Genomic DNA, 23185 nt, shown 5'->3' on the forward strand with positions numbered 1-23185 from the left:
TTCTCTGCAGTATGGCATCAATGTCCTCCATGTCTCTGCAGTATGGCGTCAATGTCCTCCATGAAAGGTGGGCATGGGAACTCCTTCGACACCTAGTTCAAGTTTTGATGTGACACATATTACATATATGTGTGTAGCCTTTTGAAAAGGCACCTGGAGATATGAGCTGCCGGATATAGGCTATGAAACCTTTTGTACATAAACCCTTTCCTTTTGCGTATGAGATAGCATATATGCTGTAAATATATCGTATGTACATTATAGTCTATTAAGTGTTAGTCTCTCTCTCTCTCTCTCTCTCTCTCTCTCTCTCTCTCTCCCTTGTGTGTAGTCATGGTTGTTTCAAGCTTCAAACCACCTTGAGCTCATTGCACACACCACCCGTTCCCAAGAACCGGTATCAGAGCTACGACCACTAGATTAGCAATTCCGAGCCCATTATTCATAACCCCTAATCGCCCAAGTTTCATTGAGTTTGCAGGAAGTTTAGCGCCTCTAATTGGCCTGCTTAATCAGCAAAATTTGCAATCTCTACTGCAAATTGATCGAATCGGGCCTCATGGATGCATTCGCAACGTCAAATAACCCTTCTCTCAACACTCTATTTTCAGCCAAAACAGAATTTTTTCATTGTTCTTTCATGAACGGCTGAAAATCAACTTTCCAATCTCTCGACTTTGGCACCCTTGACTCGATCGGAGCCTACGGATGCATTGCCTAGGTCTACGTGACCTCCCACACACTATCCACACACTCCCTATTGCTCACATTAGCCCCCCCCCCCCATCATTGGACGACCCTTGTTGATGCTGAAATTTTTCCACATCTTCTCAGAAAAACAGTTTTCAGCTTTTGTAACTCTTTCATATTGCAAAAACCTTTGATTTAAAGTGGCAAGGCTGCCCAGTATGGTATGCACTCTCTAATTGCTTTTTTAATGAGTTTTTTTTTTTATATACCTTGGACCTTATCCCATTCTCCTAACCAAGGCGTCACACGAGTTTAGCAAGGCAGACAAGGAGACTCGAGTAGATTCAAGCTCTCAACCTTTTTCAAGTTTTTCAACAAACTTGAGCGGCCAAGCTGTTTCGAATCTCTCAAGGCGATCAAAGATGGGCATCCTTATTCTCTTCCTTCACACCAAGCAAGACGAGTGCTCTCTCGAGCAAAGGCAAGTTCTAAAGTGACTTTCAAACGCTTCAATGTCTCAAGGTAAATACGCCAAAACCACATAAGGGCACTACATTCCTGTGAAGAGGTGCTTCATGATTCTTATTCATGAAGAGTGACTTCACAAATCAAAATTGTTAAGCTCACACCTGCACTATTTTGTAAATTGGGCAAGACACTGTCATAGAGAGAGTCTCTCTATCGGTAAGACCAAGTCCCTTGCATCTTTCACGAGCGCTTGCACCATGGAAGAGAAAGGAATCATAAAATTTAATGGGGAGGGTTTCCATACCTGGCAAACTAAGCTAAGGGGATACTTAATGAAGAAAACATTATGGGACGTAGTAAAAACATCTCTCAGTGATCACGAAGGCACACAAACAAGGGCTTCTACTGCACTCAATCAAGAAAAAGATGAACAGGTACTTGGCATCATAATTACTACACTCCATGATAATTATGTACATTTTATAGATGAGTGCACACATGCATACGAGGCCTGGAAAGTTCTAGAGGATAATTTTGGAGCTAAAGCAAAACGAAGTAAGTTATCTTGAAAAGGAAACTTTACAAACTCACTATGACTGAGGGAGAAGACATAGCCAGTTTGGTCAATAGGCTTAAAAGCATGATTACACAATTGACCTACATCCAATGCGAAGTAGAAAAGACGACAAAGTTGCAGTCCTCCTTAGTGCACTTCCTTCCAACTACGACCATATAATCACTGCTCTTGAAGAAAAGGAGCCAACTCGAGCACTTCAAGATGTGGTAAGCTCGCTTCACGCAGAGGAAAAGAAGCAAAATTTTTCATTTACACCGACAAATGGAGCTTTTGTGACAAAGGAAGGCGAATCTTCCATAGATTTCATATCATCTTCAAACGTTTGAAAGTGCTACGAATGTGGTAAAATGGGACATGTAATTAAGGACTGCTATATCAATAAATTTTGTAGCAATTGCAGAAAGAAGGGGCATCCTCCTTCTAGGTGCTATTATAAAGATCAAGGTAGCATCAGCAACAGTAACGACCAAGCCAAAACGGCAGTGAGAGGAGCAGCTAATATAGTCGAAGAAGAAGAAGCTGAGGATGAAGAGGAAGTTTCTTTCGTTACAGATGTACTTTGAAGATCCATTTCTACTTTGTCTAGTTCAAGGGGAGGTATTTTTCATCATCCTGTGTGGATAGATCTTGTCATTCTATGTGGATAGATAGTGTCATCCTGTGTGGATAATTGGGTCTTCATTATGTATTACATGTCCAAGGAGAGAATTGAAAGGTAGGCATGGGAACTCCTTCGACACCTAGTTCAAGTTTTGATGTGACACATATCACATATATGTGTGTAGCCATTTGAAAAGGCACCTGGAGATATGAGTTGCCGGATATAGGCTATGAAACCTTTTGTACATAAACCCTTTCCTTTTGCATATGAGATATAACATATATGTTGTAGATATATTTTATGTACATTATAGTCTATTAAGTGTGAGTCTCTCTCTCTCTCTCTCTCTCTCTCTCTCTCTCTCTCTCTCTCTTATGTGTAGTCATGGTTGTTCCAAGCTTCAAACCACCTTGAGCTCATTGCACACACCACCCGTTCCCAACACTCCACGGTCAGCTCTTTGATTAGGGGGGATGTCGCTCAATGATGATCCATAGCCTCTGATGTAGACCTCGTCTATGATCCTCAGGTGTCCTGTGCGGCCAGGATGGATGGCTTAGTCAAGAAGGATGCTCCAATGAGGGCGTGACTAGGTGACCTTTAGTGGGCATCTCGGGTAGTCTAACCATAAAAGGTAGTGATCTGCCGATGTATGGATCCTCTATGTGTAGGTCCTCTGCTCCTGAGAGTAGTCTCTCTGAGTCTACGGATCTCCAGCAAGAGGTAGCCTAGGCACCTTTGATCATAGTGATCCATGATGCGGGCAGGTTAAGAGGCCAAAGCCCTCTCTGAATAAGCAATGAAACAACCTGCACAGTGCAGATCTCATAGTATGTTGTGCATTGGCAAATATAATGCTCTTGGTCTCTCTAGCAAACTTGGCATAATCTCTCCTCTGAGGTAATACCTCTGTATCAGCTGGTCTATCTCTCCAACTTGTGAGATAAGGTGCATAGCGACCAATGACACACCTAATGCCTTGAGATAGGAGGTGTCCTTATACCTGGGGCATGAGATAAACCCATCATCTGTCGTGTGGAGAAGATGTCCTTGGTAAAAAGACATCTTCTTCCCTAATTCATGTGATGGGGGCTCCTTGTATCCAGCTGAATGAGATCATCTTGCTAATCTCCAAATGTGCGAGGGTGAGGGATGGTGCAACTAGGGAATATCGAAAAGGGGGCAGCCTGTCCATATTAAATCCATGTAGCTCAAACCAAGATGATATTTGTGAAAACCAAAATGAAGTATCACCCTCACTGGCCAACTGTCACGATGACTCAAGCACTAGTCTTGCATATCGATCTCCATCCATCATATGTGCACCTTGATCTAATAGATCCATACTAGGCCCCCATATCTGCACTCCAGAAAGCATGGTAGAAGTCGCCAAAGTGTCAAATAGCCACAACTTACTGCATGGCTGCTGAAACTGCACGTGTGAGAATCTTCTCTCTAGTCCTCCTAATGTTCTGTATCCCCTCGTCAATCTCGCCTGTGCAGCACCTCTCATAGAGAAAGTAGGTCCATTGAATTCAACATCAAGATGTGTATAGGATTCTACATACTCCACTCTCTCCTGTCCATGTGTAAACATATGTGCTGATATCCTAACCCATTGTGCTATTGTTTTGAATATCATCACCTTAGTTTTGCAATGGTTGATCAAGAGCCCACTATTATGTGCATAAGAATGTAACACATCTAGATGTGTCTGCATACCCTCTGGAGAGTGTGAAATAAGCACAGTATCATGGTCATAAAGCAATAGAGGTATCGTTGTGCCCCTCTATCCAAACAATCAGAGAAAGTGGGCATCCCTGCTTCACCCCAATAGTAAAGTGAACAAGCTTTGAAAGACCGTCTTCTGTCAGTACTCTTCTTATAACCCTCTCATAGAGTGCCATGAAACCCCATACAAGCTCCTTTGTGTGTGTGTGTGTGTGTGTGTGTGTGTGTTGTGGACCTCATATCTGCATGTATGCGTCTCCAATTTCCATCGGTGGTTTCCAAAGACGTTTTTGGCTCTTCGGCATTCTCTCGGATCCTCTTCAGTGTTTTGCAGTCTTCTTCACCTGGGTCAGGTTTTGGTCGCTATGGTCCATATGGCGCAACCTTCACGTATTCCATCAGCAAGATGTGGATCCCTTTGTTCTGGATTTCAGTTGGGCAGTCCTTACATTTTGCACTTGATATTGGGGACATATCCTTGGATGTCTTAATGACTTCCCCTTTCAAAACACTTGTGTCCTTACATTTTGCACTTGATATTGGGGACATATCCTTGGATGTCCTACAACTCTACTATGTGTGCTTTTAATGCCTTCCCCTTTCAAAACACTTGTGTTCTTCTTTGTATTTGATCTTTCTGATGGGTTTTCCTCACATTGAGGTTTCCCATTTGTAAATTAATCCAAGATTTCCAAAAAAAAAAGTGTGTGTGTGTGTGTGTGTGTGTGTGAGAGAGAGAGAGAGAGAGAGAGAGCTGTGCAACTCTCGTAGAAACAGTCCAAGACATCTCTGGTCCTCATACCTCATGACTCTGGAGAGTGGTCCAAAGGCCTCTCGAAACAAACAATGAAAGCGGAATCCTATCTCATAGTACACCGGGCAGTGGCATATGTAGTGCAGCTCTGTCTCAGGCTCCATATGGCATAAGGGAGATATCCTGGCCTCTGCTGGTACTCGAGAGGGGCTATCTACTTTGGTTCACTCCACTATCAGGGGGAAGCAGGGCTGCCCACTACTCCTACACTATTTGGTATGTATGTGGATGAGGTTTCTGACTACATTGACATAGATGGTGATAGAGGAGCACAGTTGGCAGGGACATGGATTCCACTATTGCTATATGTTGATGATATTGTGTTGATCTCCGACTCCCCAGGAGGGTATGCAATGTTAACTGAATGCTTTACATTGGTTTGCACACGACATCGGTTTGTCTATCAACCTTGGTAAAACCAAGGTAATGTTGAGAGGGTTATGGGACACCCAACAGCCCTTAACTAACAATATCATCATGGGTTGCGCGCTCGCTGCTTGCTGCCGCTCGCCCCCCGGTCATCGCTCCCTCCCCCCGCGCCCTTGCGCTGCCAGCACTCCCTGCTGCACGCGTGCTGTCCCCCCGCCTCTGCCTTGACTAGCGCTACCCCTCCCTGTTCTCACTCATCCCTCTGCCCGCTGTCGTTTCATGCCCGCCACTCGCTGCCGCTTCCTGCCTGCTGCCCTTATCCATTGCCACTCCCAGTCCCACCCCGCGCTGCCCCCCCCTCCTCCTTTCTTCGCTCATTGAAATCCCCCCCCCCCTCGTTCTCCGCCGTTCTATCCCCCGAAATTTTCTCTAGATTGGCTCTTGTAGTGCTGATTCCTGGATAGTGCTAGTCGGGGCTTTCTTGCAGAAAATTACTTTATCTGTTTCTTCTTCGACATAGCAGCAGACACAGATGGAGGCTCAAGCTCCGCCACAGAGGGACTCTGATGAAGTCTTCTCGCCCGACCCCGTTGAGGTCACCATTAGACTTGCTCTCACTCCGACAGAACAAGCGAGCCTAGCCGCAGAGGTGGATCGTCTGCAGGCGACTTCCGTCATCTGCAAGATTCTCGGCACCAGACCTAGCAGAGGAGTGCTGCGTGACCTTCTCGAGGCCCGTCTTCTTGTAGAGGTGGGCAAGATCTTGGACGTTCAGTTCCTCGGACGAGGCTACTACCAGATCGAGTTTGCGACTTCCAAGATGGCGTCCAAGTTCATCGCCATGAGTCCCTTGACCATCCGAGCAGTTCGAGCCCACTTTCGAAAGTGGAGACATGGTTTTGACCCGACTTCAGATGTTCTGGTAGAGGAGGCAGACTTTCCTATCTCCGTCTGCTTTCCCGGTTTGAGGAGGCAGTACCTACCACTTTTGTCCAGGATAGGCTTAGCGATTGGGACTGTCCTGGAGATACCTCGCACGGCAGCCTCAATAGCTGCAAGGGCGTCCGGCATTTCCTCGCTGCGTGTATTGGTTAGGGACACCCACATTCTCCCGAAGGTTATCTTACTTCCTTGGGAGAGTGGAGGCTGGTTCCGACAGAGCGTGGAGTATTCGGGCCTCCCGAATCAGTGTTTCATTTGTCGACAGATGGGCCATCTCGCGAAGGCCTGTCCACGGAGGAGACCCCGACCTGCACCACAGGCCCAGCCCCCGCCCTCAAAGGCTGGCGAGTAGCAGCAGGCAGAGCCACAGAGTTCAGAGGCAGCGCCACCCTTCGAGCCCGGGGCTCAAGCAGAGGAGGGCTAGCAGCAGGTTCGTGGTCGATGTCGGCAGGGGCCACCGCGCCAGCCTGGCACTCAGAGTGGTCCTCAGGCTCCTGCCCAGCAGCACTGGGTTCCCACGGGAAACCGATTCGACCCTCTTTAGCAGGATGAGGTCCGTGCTCCACCCTCCACCTCAACTTCATCCTCGACAGTCCCCTCCCCTCACCCCGAGGTCCCCTTTGCTCCCGCTTCCCCCCCCCCCCCCCTCCCCCTTCTCCCTCTGTCTCTTCACCTCGCCCTCCCTCCTCTGCCGCTCTCCCTCGCCCCCCCTCGCCCTCTTCCACCCCTGCTTCCTCACCTCCTCCCGCTCCAGTCCCTCAGCCGTCCCAGGGGGGGCCTTCTTCAGCTGCTAGGAGATCTCTTGGAAGCGCCTTCACCACGAGTCGTTTGGCGAGAGAGGGACAACCTTTCTTCCGACCTCCTCTTCAGGTGCAGACGTTGTAGCCTGCTACAGTGTCACTTCACAAGACAGGCAGTTGGACAGTTAGCTACAGTTGGTCTGGTTCACACTGGACGGACCCTTTGGGCTGGGAGTGACACGTGGCAGGGTACCTACGGTGATCTAGTGGACATCGTGGCCAGGTCACCACCACCACTCAGTTTGGAGATAGACTTAGCTGGTTGGACATTTATAGGCCGTTGGTGGCTCTTATGGTTATATATATGAGTAGTCGTTTTGGGTCAGTAGGATTATCTTTTACGTAGTCGTCTAGAGCGAGTCTTACACAGAGCACTGCTTCACCATCCCTGCACATCTGAGCCTCGACACCCCATTTGTACCTGTGAGTCCTGGGCTGGAGCTGAGTGTGCTGCCACGCCAGAGTCTGTACATGGTTCTTTGAGCTGGTCGAGTCCACATGTTCTGGTCCACTGTTGTGTCTCTGTTGTTATCCATTATTTCGGTGTTTCATTCTGTTTGAGGGAGTTTTCATTTGTTTGAGTGAGATTGTCACGCACATTGCACTGAGGGGCACCCACACTGTAGAGAGCACGACACATTATCCGCGCTACAGGTGCTCTCATTTTTGGCAATCACGCTGGGGACATCAACTGAAGTCTCACTGTGTTGAGTAGCTGGTTTCTTCGCCTTGCCTGTGCAGCCTGTTGGTCTGGTTCAGCTTAATCTAGCTAGTCTAGTCTCTCGCCTTGTTGGTCTGGTCCTGTCTCGCCGTGGTCCACCCAGTGCTCGTCCTAGTCTAGTCCTCTTGTCCCTAGTCTAGTCCTTCCTCGTCCTGGTCCAGGCCAGGTGGTCTAGTCACTCACCCTGGTCTAGTAGAGTCAAGACCAATGTTCAGCCAAGTGAAGGTTGTCTTGCCCAAGTGAAGGTCTTCTTGCCCAAAGCTTGTTGGGGTTGGCAGTTACTGCAAGACACATACAAGGAGGTCTTTGGAGCGTCAAAGTGCACTACTGAGTCCTCTGAAGTACTACCACAGAAGGCGTCAACCCTTGGTGCCCAGTAGAAGCATATTAACCCCATCACCCATACCTACTCATACGGCTACCTCCATTGCTTCGACCGGTTCTACATCCTCGAGGTCACCTTCTCCGGTAAGTATCTCCCCCATTTTGTTACAGCAAGCTAGGGAGCAACAGACTCAGGAGCAAGAGGCCATGGAGGAGCTCACAAGTGTTCTGGCAAAGGTGAACATCTTGCAAGTTCCCTACCTTTAAAGGTCTCTCCGTAGAAGATGCAGACGACCATGCTCGGAGGTTTGTCTCTCTTTGCAGAGGTCGTGGCCTCAACAGAGAAGACGCATACCTGGTGCTCTTCCCGTCCACCTTGGATGGTCTTGCAGATAAATGGTAGAGTCAGTTTGCTGAAAATCAAGTTACTACTTGGACCATGTTAAGACAGCAGTTCTGTGAAGCTTTCCGACCAAGGGATTATCATGAGAAGATTCTAGATGAGTTGTCCAACCTGTTGCTCCAGCCCAAGGAGACATTTGCAGAGCTCATGACCAGAACAAAGTCCCTGGTCGCCAAGCTGCCTCAGCAACCAGGGGAATTCATGGTGAAGAAGTGGGTAGAGAAGGCTCTGCCTAAGACTTCCCAACAAAATCTCAGAGAAAGTCTCCATCCTGAAGCCAGTCTGGAGGACTTTGTTGCTAATAGAATAGAGGGAGCAAGAAGGCAGTTCACTGACTCTCCTCAGTTAGATACTGTCCCTGTACTCGTGGAAAGTCCATCAAACCCCTTGACTTCTTTAAGAAGGGAACTGGAAGCCCTAAAGTTACAGCGGGCCCTTCACGAAGAGAGATCCTTCTCTCTCAGACAGGAGAAGCCTCCACATCAAGAGGCTTATGATCAACTTAAAAGAGAGTTAGAAGAGCTCAGGTCTCAGCAGGAGACTAAGGCTATGGTATGGTGTAGTTCATGCCGCTCTCCAGGACACCCTCCACAGGACTGTCCCCTTCGCTCTTATTGCCACTTCTGCGAAAACTCGGGTCATGAAGATAAGGATTGCTACTATATAAAGGGATTGCACAAAATACAGCAAAGTTTTGGTCCTACTCTCCAACAAGGGTTAGCACCAGCATCCAACATGGTTTCCCACTACAGCCATCCCAACTACATGCCACCTTTTCTCAATACCCCTGCTGTCCAAGGTATGTCAAGTACTTTCCCGACTCAAAGTTTTTATAATGCTAATGCCACCTCAACCCCTCAGAGCTTCTACACTTCAGCCTCCAACTCCATGCAGCAACCACCTCGTCCCCCGTTTCGTCCTTCTAATCGGCCTATACTCTGCTACAGATGCAGAGAATATCGGAATTATCAGAGCAAGTGTCCTTTACCTGAGGGGTCCCCTCCTTGTCATCATTGCCCTAATTTGAAGGATCACTACAGTAAGGATTGTCCCATGCAAAGGGCATCCACGTCTTCAAGCTCGACTCAGAACCAGCAAGAATTCACCTTCCCGAAGATAAACTTGATTACTGTGAACACCGTGCCTCAACCATCACGTGCTACTCATGTGGTTAAGCCACTGCAAGTGGAGGAGCCTGTTGGTGTCCTTACTCGGGCACAAAGAGCAGCTCTTGGTCTCAGTCTGCCCACAGGTCCACCTCGCCAATCCCCACTTCCTCAAGCTGGTCTAGTTGACCCAAAGGACGAGTCCTTCAAAATTGCTCAGAGCAAACCAACTTCCCTGTTATCTGACATTGATGGAGCCTTCTTGGAAGCAGTGGCTGACTTGGAACAGATTAAGGTCCCAAAGGGAGCCCAGTTCGAAGGCGCCAAGCCCACAGCAGAAGCCATCTTGAAAAATACTTTTCAGCAGGTATCACTATACGACATGCTAAGGCTCGACGCAATACTTAGAAGTGACACCCTGTCAGTCATTCAGTCTTTGTACCCAGGGGCTGGGCCTAGTGGCGGGCACCTCCCTGTATAGCCCTCAGAGTCTTATTTGATTTCCTATCCATCTGATCCCCTCACCGATTATAAAAGTCCTCGTCTCACTGTATCTGTCCTTGGGCACCAGCTATCCGGTGTCATCGTTGATGGTGGATTTGAAATCAATTTGATGCCCGAATTCATTATGATGGCCTTAGGTCTAAAGCCTACCCGACCGGCTGCTCCTTTCACTGTTACATTGGCCGATTAGAGAACAGTCTACCCAGTGGGCATAGTCGACAAGGTGCCTCTGAAGGTACAAGATTTCACTTTCAACTTGGATTTTGTGGTAGTTAATCTTCCCCAGGTAGAGGGAGGTTATCCCTTGGTGATTGGTAGGCCATGGTTGCGACATACGAAAGCACTTCACGACCGGGTAAACGACGCCATGTGGATACATACTCGTGGCTCTCCTATGCAACAAATTCGTCTCGAAGGAGGTATGGATCCGGTCGTTCAGCATAGCTCTTTGTCAGTAGAGTCCAACCCTGACTTGGAGCAACCGGTCCCTCCTGATGGGTCCGATGAAGACTTACTACAGTGGTTAGAAGCTACCTCTTTGATGCCATGCTATGTAGTCTCTCTTCAACCTTTGCCAACAGATTCACCCTCTCCCCCTGATCCTACACCTGAAGCTACAACTGAAGCCAGTAATCCAGTCAGCCAAGTGAGCCAGAACCAAGTGGACCGGTCTCTGGTGCCCATCCTTCAGAGGGTCCCTTAATGGAAACCATCGGCCTGGGTGAGCCTATAACCCACCATAGAAGGGGGAAAAAGTCTCCCTTGCAAGAGTTGGCCAACACTCTAGCTCCTTCCTTAGCCTCTACTCCATGTGACTCTCCACCCATGCCGGAGCACTTTGAAGTATCTGAGGATTTACCATTTGTAGAGCTTCCATCAGGATGGTTGCAGGAAAAGTATGCCGATTTCAACATTGATCAGATGCCAGCTCATAATGTCCAGAAGCTAACAGAGGCGGCAAGGTCTTCTCTCCCTGACGCAGCCTCGCCCACTACACAGCCTGACCCAGTCAGAGAGGACAACCTAGGCGGCCCTGACAACCGTCAGCCCATCTTGTTAGCCACTTGGTTATGGGATCACCCCGCTCTACTCGACCTGGTAATCTCTTTCGTGCGCTCTTTCAAGGATGTGTTTGCCTGGTCTTACCATGATTTGGAAGGAATCCCAGCAGAGCTAGGAGTCCACACAATTCCTCTGGTTGAGGGGGCTAAGCCGGTCAGAGGACGGGCTTACAAACTGAATCCCAAGTATGCAGAAGCAGTCAAAATCGAGTTGGAAAAAATGCAAGAAGCAGGTATTATTGTACCAGTAGAGCACTCAGAATGGTTGTCCCCTATGGTTATTGCCCCAAAGAAGCAGTCCAACAAAATTCGAGTTTGCGTCGACTACCGGGCTCTGAATAAGGTCACAATCCCTGATGGATTTCCGACACCTTTCACTGAGAGAGTTCTCGAAGATGTCGCTGGCCATGTACTGTATAGTTTTATGGACAGGTTCAGCAGCTACAATCAGTTAGGAATACATCCTGACGACCAAATCAAAACAGCTTTTGTGACTCCCTGGGGTATTTTCATCTACACTAGAATGTCTTTTGGGCTTAAAAATGCACAGCCTTCTTTCAATCGCATAGTATATCTCATCTTTTGTCCTCTGCTTACTGATCACCTTCGCATATTCATGGACAACTTTTCCACCTTCTCGGGTGCTGAATGTTCGACCCAGTAGAAAATCTAAAGGAGCATCTTGCTCAGCTCTCTGCAGTCTTCCTCAGGTGCAGAGAGGCACGTTTGAAGCTCAATCCGAACAAGTGTCATTTTTTGGTCAAAGAGGGCACACTGTTGGGCCATGTGGTGTCTGCTCAAGGTCTAGCACCTGACATAGAGAAGATAGTGGCCATCTTGAAGTTACCTCCTCCCATAAATCCCAAAGGTGTTCAGAGCTTTGTGGGCCATACCGACTATCATCGCAAGTTTATACGTATGTATGCACAGGTGGCTCAACCATTGACCCGGCTCACCAGTGCTGCTGTTCCCTTCCAGTGGTCAACACCTGAGGCCGAAGCATTTGCATACCTCAAAAAACGCCTCACTGAAGCGCCTATTCTAGTTGCCCCGGATTGGGCCCTACCTTTTCATGTGCATACAGATGCCAGTCTGCTGGCTGTGGGTGCTGTGCTGACTCAGCCTAGCAAAGAGTTCAACTTGGATCGCCCTGTACATTATGCAAGTCGCCTGCTCACCAAAGCAGAGCGCAACTATAGCACCACAGAGAGGGAAGGTTTGGCTATAGTGTATGCTCTACAAAATTTCGTCACTATTTGCTTGGGGTCTACTTCACAATTATTACTGATCATCATGCCTTGCGCTATCTGCTTAATAAGGCACAGGTCGTAGGTCGAGTATGGCGATGGCTCCTCCTATTCCAAGAGTTTGATTTCGAAGTGGTACTCCGTCCTGGTAAGCGTCATGTAATGGCTGACCACTTCTCTCGCATTCACACAGGTGAAGAAGCTACCAGGATTGCGGATGACTTTCCAGATAGCAGTCTCTTTAAAATCGATACAACACCGGAATGGTACGGCGAGGTCTTACATTTTCTATCTACTGGGCTGTACCCAGAGAAGGCATCTCCACTGCAAAAGAGGAGATTGTTGTTGAAGTCCAGGCCTTTCACTCTGATTGGGGGCCAGCTCTACAAATCGGGACCAGATGGTGTTCTGAAGCGTTGTGTCTCGCCTCATGAGGTGGAGCATATTCTGGAGGATGTCCACAATGGTCCCACTGGTGGCCATTACCCTGGTCACATCACTGCCCAGAAGATTCTACAGAGTGGTCTATGGTGGCCCTACGTTTTTAAGGATGCAATAGCATATTCTAAGGTTTGTGATGTGTGCCAGCGCTGTGGGCCGAAGCCAAGTAAGCAATCCAACCGTCCTATGCAGGTTTCGATGGCGTGGCTACCTTTTGAGAGATGGGGCTTGGACTTTGTGGGTCCTTATTTTTCCCCACCCTCCATGCTTTGCTATGTGTGGGTGCTGTCACCCCCATCATCGTCATAAGCTCCTTGACTTCCTCATCTACATTGTCACAGTCTTTAATACCAGATATACATACATGCATGAATCATGTCCTCCTCCTTCGTTCTTCGTGCAACGTAATGTTAATAATAGTTGGGGTGGGCGTAGACTCCTTGGTCTTCTCTTTCATAGCCACTTCAATCCACTTCTCGGACTCCTCTCTTGCTTGAGGTTCTTTTGTGAGAGAGATTTTTTATGATACATGATTCAGTGACTTCATTGGAGGGTTTCTGTTTTTTCTGAAAGGTAGCTAGTTACAGGTTGTCGACGGGGCACCTTAGAGGCAATCTCAAGTATTTTGACTGTGGATATCTGTCCAATGGGAGAGGTTGCTCCAGAGCTGTTGACGAGGCACCTTAGAGGCAATCTCAAGGAAATTGTAGTTGACAAGCCACAACCAAGCAAATGAGTTCCTAGCAGAAAGCCCTATAGAATGGAGCAGAGCTTTCTGTAAATGGATTTTTCTCTCTGGTATGTGCGAGGGTCTTCCATTTATAGTGAGGTTACCGAGGCTTCATTTAGAGTTTTGGCCGTAACTTTTAAAGATTGTATTGTACATCTCTCATAAAAAAATTTGAGATTGATTCTTACAGACTCCACTTGTTTTGGTAGCATTTATTGAGGCTTGGTGGCTTGGCAATCACAAGCCACCTGATAGGTCCCTCTTCATTCCCAGTGCTTTTCAGTCGGGTGGCTCTTGGCAGGGTAGATTTTACTACTCCTCAAGCTGGTCTTTTCCTTAGCTAGCCCCATTTCTGACATCAGTGGTACTTGTGTTGGGGGCTTGTTTGGTGCATACGTCTAATGGAGCCCTCTTAATAGTTTTGTTTTGTAGGCTTCTAGGGCACTTTTTACTTTCTTGGAGGTTTGACTCTTGGCTTTTTAGTTTGTACACTTTTATTGGCATTGGGATTAGTTCTCGTCTATCCTCTTTTTGGATCGACTGTAGGCAAAATCCCGGTTTGGGCATCATGCCTCAGTCTGTTATACGTACCACCGATTGCACCCCTTTTGCAACATTCTTGCCTTATTGTAATGATCCATAGAGACCTCTTTTTAAATGTGAAGCATAAGAGAAATTTTTAACTCTTTATTTGAAATCCCCCCCCCCCCCAACTCCCCCCCCGTATGAATGGCTTGGAGAGATTTCCACCGACATTCAGCAGTTTTACTTGCTTTCCTCACAGACTTGGAGCCAACACGGTAGATTATGTGCTAGCCCAAGTAGGCTCCATCCCACGTATCCAAGATCTCATAGTGGGGCTCCTCGTCCTATTGGGATGGCAACAGATCATGCAGTCAAATCATTTTTTATGGAGATCCACTACAGAAACAACCATACTCAGGGTCTAAAAGGTCTATTCCTGAGATACACTTTTTGTAGAGAGACGAATGGACTCTACACATCAGAGATATATAGACTTCTAAGTACGGAGGATCCATGGAGGCCTTTGGGAGAGCTCACACAGATCTTCATTGACACTCTACACGCAGCTGCAGCAACATCTTTCCCTCATAGCTAGCTCACCATGCGACGATATTCCCTGGAGCATGTCCTAAACAGCTTGTACGATGAGGAAAGCAAAGAGATGAGAGCTTAATTACAGAGAGAGGTTTCTACTGGGGTGATCACTCGCAAACAATCATGTATCCTCCTCCAACGCCTTGTGCGAAGAAAGAAGTGAGCATTCTTGGCCCAACTTGTGAGAGACGTGTACTAGTTGCTCGAGTCCGGATTTGGGGGAGGCTTGGAGGATGCTTCGGGAGCATTCAACACCTGTCGCTATTACCTCTCTGGAGACTTGGGGGGAGTATGCAACCTCACTATACACCATACTACATCAGGCCCCTTTGCCCGATCTCCCACAGCCATGCCCACCCACTTGTACCTACTTTACAACAGAAATGGTAAAGAAAGCCATTGACAAGCTGAGTACAAGGAGATTACAGGCCCATGACAGACTAGTAGGGGAGCACTTCATACATGCGAGAGACACCATAACAAATATACTAGCTCTCATGTTTAATAGAGCTATGTCTGAGGGATATCCTGACTGTCCATGATAGTTCTGATATTGAGTCTCTGGTGATCCCAATTTTCCGAATAACTATTGTACTATTATGGTTGGTCACTCACTGGCCAAAATTTATGCATCTTGCTTGGAACATGAGTTGAGAAGATAAGCAAAGGTACCTCTCGGGGCAAGCAGGGTTTCAGAGGAGATTTTCCACTATGGATCATATATTCACTCTCAGAGCTATCATTCAAGGGAGAAGGATATTTTGCAGCTTTGTGGATCTTTACAAAGCCTTTGACACGATACCAAGATCCAGACTAATGCATAGAGTGCAGGCTCTGAGAGTATCTCATGAGCTGATATGGGGTATTATGGCACTCTATGAGACTATGGTGGGACAAGTACGGACTTAAGAAGGTTTATCACAACCAGTTCACTCCAATATAGGGGTGAAACAAGGATGCCCACTCTCACCGACCCTCTTTGGATAATATAATGAGATATCGGACTACATTGAGAGCTCTGAGGCAGAGGAGCCAAGTTGGCTGGCACTTGGATATCACTATTGTTGTATGCTGCGATATTGTGCTTATAGGAGACTGCCCCAGAGGTTATGCAGCAGCTCCTCGGGGCCTTACACATGTGGTTTGTCAGTGAACCTTGGTAAAACCACAGCATAGTGGGTCAAGAGATCAACACCTACCTTCTTACATGGACAGGAGGCTGTGGAGTATGTGGATTCTTATACCTACCTTGGAGTGGTCTTGTTTTCTTCTTGAGAGAGGCAGCAGAAGCAAGGCTAACTAGGGGATATGCATCTTTGGGTGGACTAGAGAGGATCTGTGCACAGGTAAAGTTCTAGGAGCCACGGACTAAGCTATGGATTTTGACACTCTGGTCACATCAGCCATACTCTATGGTGTACAGATATGGGGGCCCAGCTTAGATCATCGCAGTAGATCAGGACACACATATGAGGGATGGAGATCAATGGATCGGCCATTGATATCCATGATCTCTGGGATGATTAGGGCTGAGTCTCAGTCCCACATGAGATCATCAGAGCAGAGATGTCAGCACCTATCCAGCTATTGAAAGTGTCACAAGGTAGTTCCTCCGTTTTTTGTGTATGGGTTATTGCTGACGTACCGTAGCTCAAGTTCTCATATCACACCAAATTAACATATACGAATATTAGTTAAAATGCCAATAATCTGTGTACATCTTTGGAGTGTGATCTGCAGTAAGACTTCTAAATGTATGATTCGTGCGTGCTGCCATTCTGTTTTGCCGCAAGATCAAGTTTCGTAAATCATTTCTTCTCTCCTTCCAAGCTCTTTACTCTCTGATTTCTATGTTGTTAATATCACGACAATGCTTGACAGGATAATATTCCCATGTGTGCGACATGGGTAAGGACAGTGGACAATGATAAGCTCCTCTATGGAGATGACAATGGATATCTTCATGTGTTGAACTTCACAGACGAATGGGGAGGGTCTGTAACAAACTGTAAAAGTAATATTGATAGCAACAAGCATTCAACTGTTCTGATTAATGCAGAAAACCTTTCATTTGCTAATTCAAATAGAAATTTCTATTGAATGTGGCAAGGTTGTGAAAAAAAAACACAAAGATCTATTTAGCAGGATTCTTTGGTTCAAATGCTCTTTTCTTGAACTTTGTCAGAGAAAACCCCAAAGTAGCTCCTGGAGTGGCCGAGTCTTTGCTTCCAGGAATGTCAGAAGAAGAACCTTGGAAAATACATTCTTCCTGGGTCACTCGTCTTCTGTATCTAACGCACTCTTGCTCTCTCTTAAGTAGCTCCATGGATGGGCATCTGATGATGCTAGATGTTGAGAAACAAAGAAAGAAGTGGTCGACAAAGGAACATCGGCATGGTGTCTGTGCTTTTGCCTATGGACGGTACAGAATCTTGCCCTCCCTTTTGTATCTTCTGTTGAAGATTTTTTGCATTCTTTCCAGTCGGTGAAATGGAAGAAATATGGACAAAAACTTCTAATATCCTAAATAGGCACCAAAAGTACCCATTTCCTACATTTGATTGCTCACAATGCTATTTTAATGGGTTTCTGGATTGGCTACTAGGTTGCATCAGATGTCACTGTGAAATAGAGACCTGAAGATAATGCATCTAGTACATTAAGCGTGTCAAGTGATCACTACCGAAACTTCTAAAGGCATATGCCAGACAAGAAGGCTGCATGGTTATTAGAAGGTTTTTAATAGCGAAGAATACCAACAGAGAGACAAGGAATTTCAGGGAGCTATGTGATTAGCTTTGGGGTTACAATGTGTTCTTGATAGAGATACCAGATTTCTCATTCAAACAAGAGCTTTGAGCAGTTTTATTTTCATAAATGTATCCTTAATAAGGCGGTGGCTCAAATTACGCGAGTAGTGTATTGCCTCTCACATTAATCTCAGGTCATTCATGCCTTCAATCGGCAGCGGAGAAACTCTTTTTGGTTTTATTTCAAAAAAAGGAATGCATAATTTCATGAAGAGGGTATTCACACTTGAATTTCTTCTCACTTTTTTAGAAGGTTTGAAGTCTTATATTAACATTCAGATTTTCCATCTTCTGACATTCTCCATCTTTTAAGATTCTCTCCCTTCAAAAGGATCATTGTCCTCAATGATCAAAGTCGGGAAATGTTTATCCCATGTAGCATCCGTAAGTGGAAGATCTTTCCAGGCAACTAGAAATTCTTGGCCCAAGCTGTTTCTATCTCCGATCTTGTCTGGTCTATGATCAGAATCTCTTGACTCGTGTAAGGTAATAATATCATCAATCAAATTATCATCTTTAAAAAAAAATGTTTTAATTTATTGACATGAATTAATTCTGGGTGAACTCCACAATGTGAAGCTAACTCTAATCGATAATCTACGTCACTAAGCTTTTTCAGAATCTTCTAAGGACCACAGTACCTTGGTGAAAGGTAGTGTCATTTACGAGTTGACAAAGATGTAGACTTTTTTTCCCAAGAAAGAGATGCTTCTATTAGTTAATAAAACTGCCCATAGGGCTACAACCACCTTTGCTAGAGAGGGCTACATCGACCATGGGAGGAGACTCTCCCAATGAAAAAACAACATATGTACAATGAAGGCTAAATCACGAGATGGGAGGAGGGAAAAGCCACACAGGTGGGCGGTAGTGCCATCTGGGCTCGACCCGGACCATGTTGAAGAAAGGCCTAGAGCCCTCTCTGCGCTCCCACATGCGGTCGGAGCTGCCCTGAAGTCTCTCGAACTGTCCCCTGAGAGTATGGATCAACTCCAGCCAAAAATCTCGAACAGTCTCCGCTAGTGGCACAAGGCAAGCCTCGAAGATCTGAAGCAGTAGGGCCGCCAAATGAACCAGATTGCCAGGCCACATACAAGCTCCCAACACACCTCTCTCTCACTGTACCACTCCTGTAGGGTAAGCTCCGTCTCAGGTTGGAGTGTAGGTCGGCCCCCTGTATCACTATCATCCTATTGGTGGAGGATAGCTCAAACTATAGTGCAGGGCCCGTGAGAGTGGACCAAGCAGCTGCCCCCCAAGTGTACTGTAGTGCTATGGAAAGAGCTGGCATGAGTCGAAGGACCCGAAGCCAAACCTGTTGTGTCATAGGACAGTCCCACAGACAGTGACGCTGGCTCTTCAAAGGATGGTCACAAGCTGCACATGTTGCCAAAAGGCCACTGTGTACTAGCGAATTCCCCACTGCTCTAGCTCTGTGTGCAACTAGCCACTGGAATAAAGGGACTCGCTATAGCTGTCTGGTGTCCCACAACCTCGCTCAAAAGGCTGACAAGAACCCAGCTGTGAGACCCTCCTCCTGTCAATGAGGTGTTGCAGCAGGACGAGTCTCTCTTCGTGCTGCGAGTATGTGACATCGCAGTCCAACAGTGTATGTGACGTCCCAGTCGAACAGTGTACTGAAAGAAAGGGACCCCTAGATGGCCGGCTGAGGAGAAAGAGTCCCTCCAAAACCACTCTCCAAGATCCCACTGCACTCGTACAGGTGGACAGCTCTCCCAAGACGAGAGTCTCCAATGGCCTGTCTCAAGAGCTGCTGGGTCAGGATCGATGATACAAGTCCTCCCGCAGATGGCCACTACTTGGATCCTTTGAAAACAGCACTCTGACACCCGTGGAGCCTCTACTGAGACTCTCTGAAGTCGACCCTCACCCTGTATCTCGAAGAACATGGAGGGTACATTCTCTGAGCAAGCACGAATTGGGATGAGGACCTCCAGTCGCGTGGATGCCCCCATCCATCTCGGAGCTGGTGACTCTAGAGGCGTGAGCAACTCAGCGTGTACTGCCTCTTTGATATCCTGACACGTGCTCTGCACCCCTCTCATGCCCTGCAACTCGATGCTGTGTAACTCCTCTGGCAAACCTGAGAATTGAAGCCAGTCACCTAGAGTGTGTCCTGGACCCTTTGCCATGGGACCCCAAGAAACATGAGGCCTACTACCAACCAAGTGGCCTCTCTGAGTGCTGACCAAGGGGTTCCAAACAAGGGGCTGTCTCAAGTGCTCCTCCGTGTTGGTGGGTTGGTGCTGCTCCAAGCCTCTCCGCAGTTGCTCCGAAGAGCGAAGCAGGCTCACAGCTAAAAGGATCCTCCATCTCTTGCTCAGACCAACTCTGTGCATCTCTGCGAAGATCCATCTGGCGGAAGGTCTCCAAGTGTCCCCTACTTGAGGTACTCAGATCTCTAAGCCGTTGAAGCAAAAAATCCTTCCAGCGATCCTCCCCTGGAAGCAGTCCTATGACAATAAACTTACCAAGAAGGGCTATGCTGGGTTTATGATCCCCAACCCTCCCTGAGAACAAGGTAGAGTTATGACCTGGCAGGCTACTTTGGCCTCGGCTATTCGAGTGTCGCGCTCTGACTAAAGAAAGTTCCTGATCAGCCTCTCTACCTGTCTGATGCAGGAGCTTGAAAAGATCAAACAAGATGTAATGTACCACATAGAAGCCAACAACATCTGGTTGCCACTACCACTCTGCCTGCCAAAGAGAGTCGCGCCAAACTCGAATATAACAACTTCCTCCTAATGGAGAGGAATAGGGGAGCAATCTGCTGCTTAGGAGACAAGTCCAAGCCGACCTGACTGCCCGAGTATCAAACTGCAGTTCCCTAGGGGGATCCATCTAAAACCCTTACCTGGCAGCCAATCATGCGTAGGAGCACTACCAACCGAGAAAGCCACAGTCTTCCTTCAATTGGTCAGTGCACCTGATGCACAACAAAATGTCTCTAGAGCCTGCTCACACCTGTGAAGGTTGTCCTCCTAGCTCTCCAAGTACAAAGCTGAGTCGTCTGCAAACTCAGCATCGAGTAGCTCATCGCCCCGAATAGGGAGTGCTAAGCCACGTAGACCAACCAGCTGTGAAACCAAGAATCTGCTCATCGCCTCAGCATAGAACAGAAAGAGGAAGGGGGCAAGAGGGCAGCCCTACCTGACCGAACGTGTGAGCATGAAATGGTCTCCTCTACCTCTTGCCAAAAGCACCTGACTATGTGCACGTATGTACAGAGCTGACACACCTCTGATCCAAGCATCTGAAAATCCCATCCTCGAGAGTGCCCTCCAAAAAGTCCCAGTCAACTCTATCGCAAGCCTTCTCAAAATCGAGAAGAACTATCACCAGATCCTCACCATGGAGGCGCACGAGGGTAGATGCCTCCCAAAAAGTGAAGATGTTGTCAAGGATACTACGCTCCTTGACAAAACCTGTCTCGGTCCCATGTATAGTGCTCTCTAGAAGTGGCTGAATCCTCAAACTCAGAGCCTTGGCTAGAATTTTGTAGGCTGAGGATGGTGATGGGCCACCACTGTGAAATCTCATCCAAGGAGCCACCCTCCTTGAGAATGAGGTAGATCAAGTCCTCACTCATGTTGTCAGGCATCCCTCCTGTGTGTAAGATGTACTTAAAAGCGTTGTAGAGGTCTGAGCCAAGCAAGTCCCAGTACTCTAAGAAAAAACAGGGAGTCAAACCATCCTCACTGGGATAGCTACCTCGGGGAAGCGCTCTGAGGGCGGCATGGAGCTCCTTTAGCTGAAGAGGCAGCTCAAGCCTGTGGCGCCTCTCTTCAGTCACAAGACAAAACATCTGTGCCCAAACTTGCTCTCTACATGCATCCTGATGCTCTGACTAAGGCTCTGCTAACAATAGGTCACGGTAAAAGTCAATAGCAACTGCATGCATGTCCTTTGGCTCTGAAGCAACTTACCCGTCAAGCCTCCTCAATTGGCTGACGTCGGCGTGCGCATGGGGCGGTCCCACTGCTTAAAAAAATGCCCGAGTCACTGTCACCCACTTGGGTTCACTGAGATGCCTGTCGATGGAAAGCAAACTCATGACGCCTCTCCTCTATGCTGGCAAGCTCCTGGCGAGCCTACTGCAACTGCTTCTCCAACCAAGGACTGTTTGGGTGCTGCTCCTACATCCTCTGCAAGGAGCAATGCCCCGTCGGAGACAGTGCTCCTCCTCCCTTGTTGCAGCCAAGTGGGCCGTACACTCCTAAAGAAAGAAACGACTAAGCTCAGCAAGTCCAGAGGCCACTTTGTTAGTAGGACAGTCCTGCGTGTCCAAGCCCTCTGTCCATAGAGCCACCACTCGCTCTTTGAGCTCAGAGTCCAACAAGATCCTCTCAAGGATGCGTAGCATCATGCTGCCCCTCCTCTCTCTATCATAGTGAGGATCACTGGTGCATGGTCCGAAAAAGATGTCCCAGCCAAAATGCAAACTGACCACCTAAGTCACAGATGTGGTCACTAGCGTAGAAGCGATCTATCCGAGATAGATTCACTCCTCCCACTCCGTGGTCTAAATGAGTGAAGGCCAGGCTGTTAGGGGGCTCACAAAGCCAGAGTATTGCCAAACATCTGAAACCCTCAAAGTCATACATAGCCTCTCCCAAGCTACCGACTCAGCTTTCTACACAGTAGCATGGCTACCTCCAATCGTCTCAGAGGGGTCATCCAACATGTTGAAGTCACCCCCAATGCACCATTGCGCAGAGACTCTACAATGTGAGACCAAAACTCTGCACGTGCACTTGCCACATTGGGTGCATAGATGTTCAGGAAACCCAAGAGGCAGCACTGAACCTACATAGTAATCCACTGAGCCCTGCCAGGCACAATAATGCCTCCATCCACAATTGCCTCCTGCCAAGAGTCCGCAATAGTCATACATACCCCTCCCTGGATACCACCAGGTCCGAATGTAGCTGACCAAAATGTCTCATATCGTCCATGCAAAAGCTTACCACATCGTCTAATGTGGCTCTCACAAAGATGATGCTCCTGCAAGCATAAGAAGATCAATCTCTCTGCCCAGAAGGCATCGCTGAAGCTCCTAACGCAATGGACCCCTCTAGTGTTCAAGCTAGGGCCCACCTAATCCCTGCACATTCCATGAGATGATCCTCATGGAGAACAAGAGAGAACTGATGCTACAGCAGCAGCCAACCGTGCTATCTTCCAGGATGGCTTGGCTGGGAAATAATCCGCATCCGAGCGTCCTCGACATAGGCGTGACTGCAAAGAGTGTCTATCTTAGTCCCAAGAAGAGCGAGCCATGCGCAGGGCAACCTCCTCTATCCAAGAGTCCTCATGTATGTCTACATAGCATGGTGGGCTCGCGTGTCTACATCCCGTGGAGTTTGGAGGTGTCACTGAGAACTTGACCAACGGCCACAAAGTCTATACTAGGTCTATAACCCCCAGGTCTCCCATGTAGTGGGAGAACTCGAGGGCTTGTGCCTACAACCACTCCATCACTGAATCCAGAGTCCACTCAGACTGGTCCCTGCCACATAGGGGAAAAGAGAAGCCAATCGTTGAGTCTAGGGCCTCTATCCCTCTAGCTGCAAGGAACAATAAATGAACTCTGAAGCGAGCTGCCTCAAAGTTTGGTGAAGGGTCTCCGAGAAAACGTGTGAAGTCGTAGACAAAGAAGTCCCATCTACAACGAATATCGAAGCTCGTCAGTCCACGAGGAGCTGG

The 23185-nt window shown here is 47.7% G+C and overlaps 1 protein-coding gene across 9 annotated transcripts in view; it reads left to right on the forward strand.

Annotated features, from left to right (window-relative positions):
* The window catches only part of LOC147458778 (uncharacterized), a 372832-nt gene that overhangs the window by 199233 nt on the left and 150414 nt on the right, over positions 1–23185 (forward strand). For all 9 annotated transcript variants that reach the window (XM_086510216.1, XM_086510214.1, XM_086510218.1 and 6 more), the window contains 2 exons: positions 16530–16642; positions 16834–17070. In XM_086510216.1, coding sequence (XP_086366342.1) covers positions 16530–16642; positions 16834–17070 — 350 coding nt within the window. The remainder of the gene's footprint in view (positions 1–16529; positions 16643–16833; positions 17071–23185) is intronic.

This window comes from Adiantum capillus-veneris, chromosome 4 (assembly GCF_014529385.1).
Source record: "Adiantum capillus-veneris isolate H3 chromosome 4, ASM1452938v2, whole genome shotgun sequence".
Taxonomy (NCBI): Eukaryota; Viridiplantae; Streptophyta; class Polypodiopsida; order Polypodiales; family Pteridaceae; genus Adiantum; species Adiantum capillus-veneris.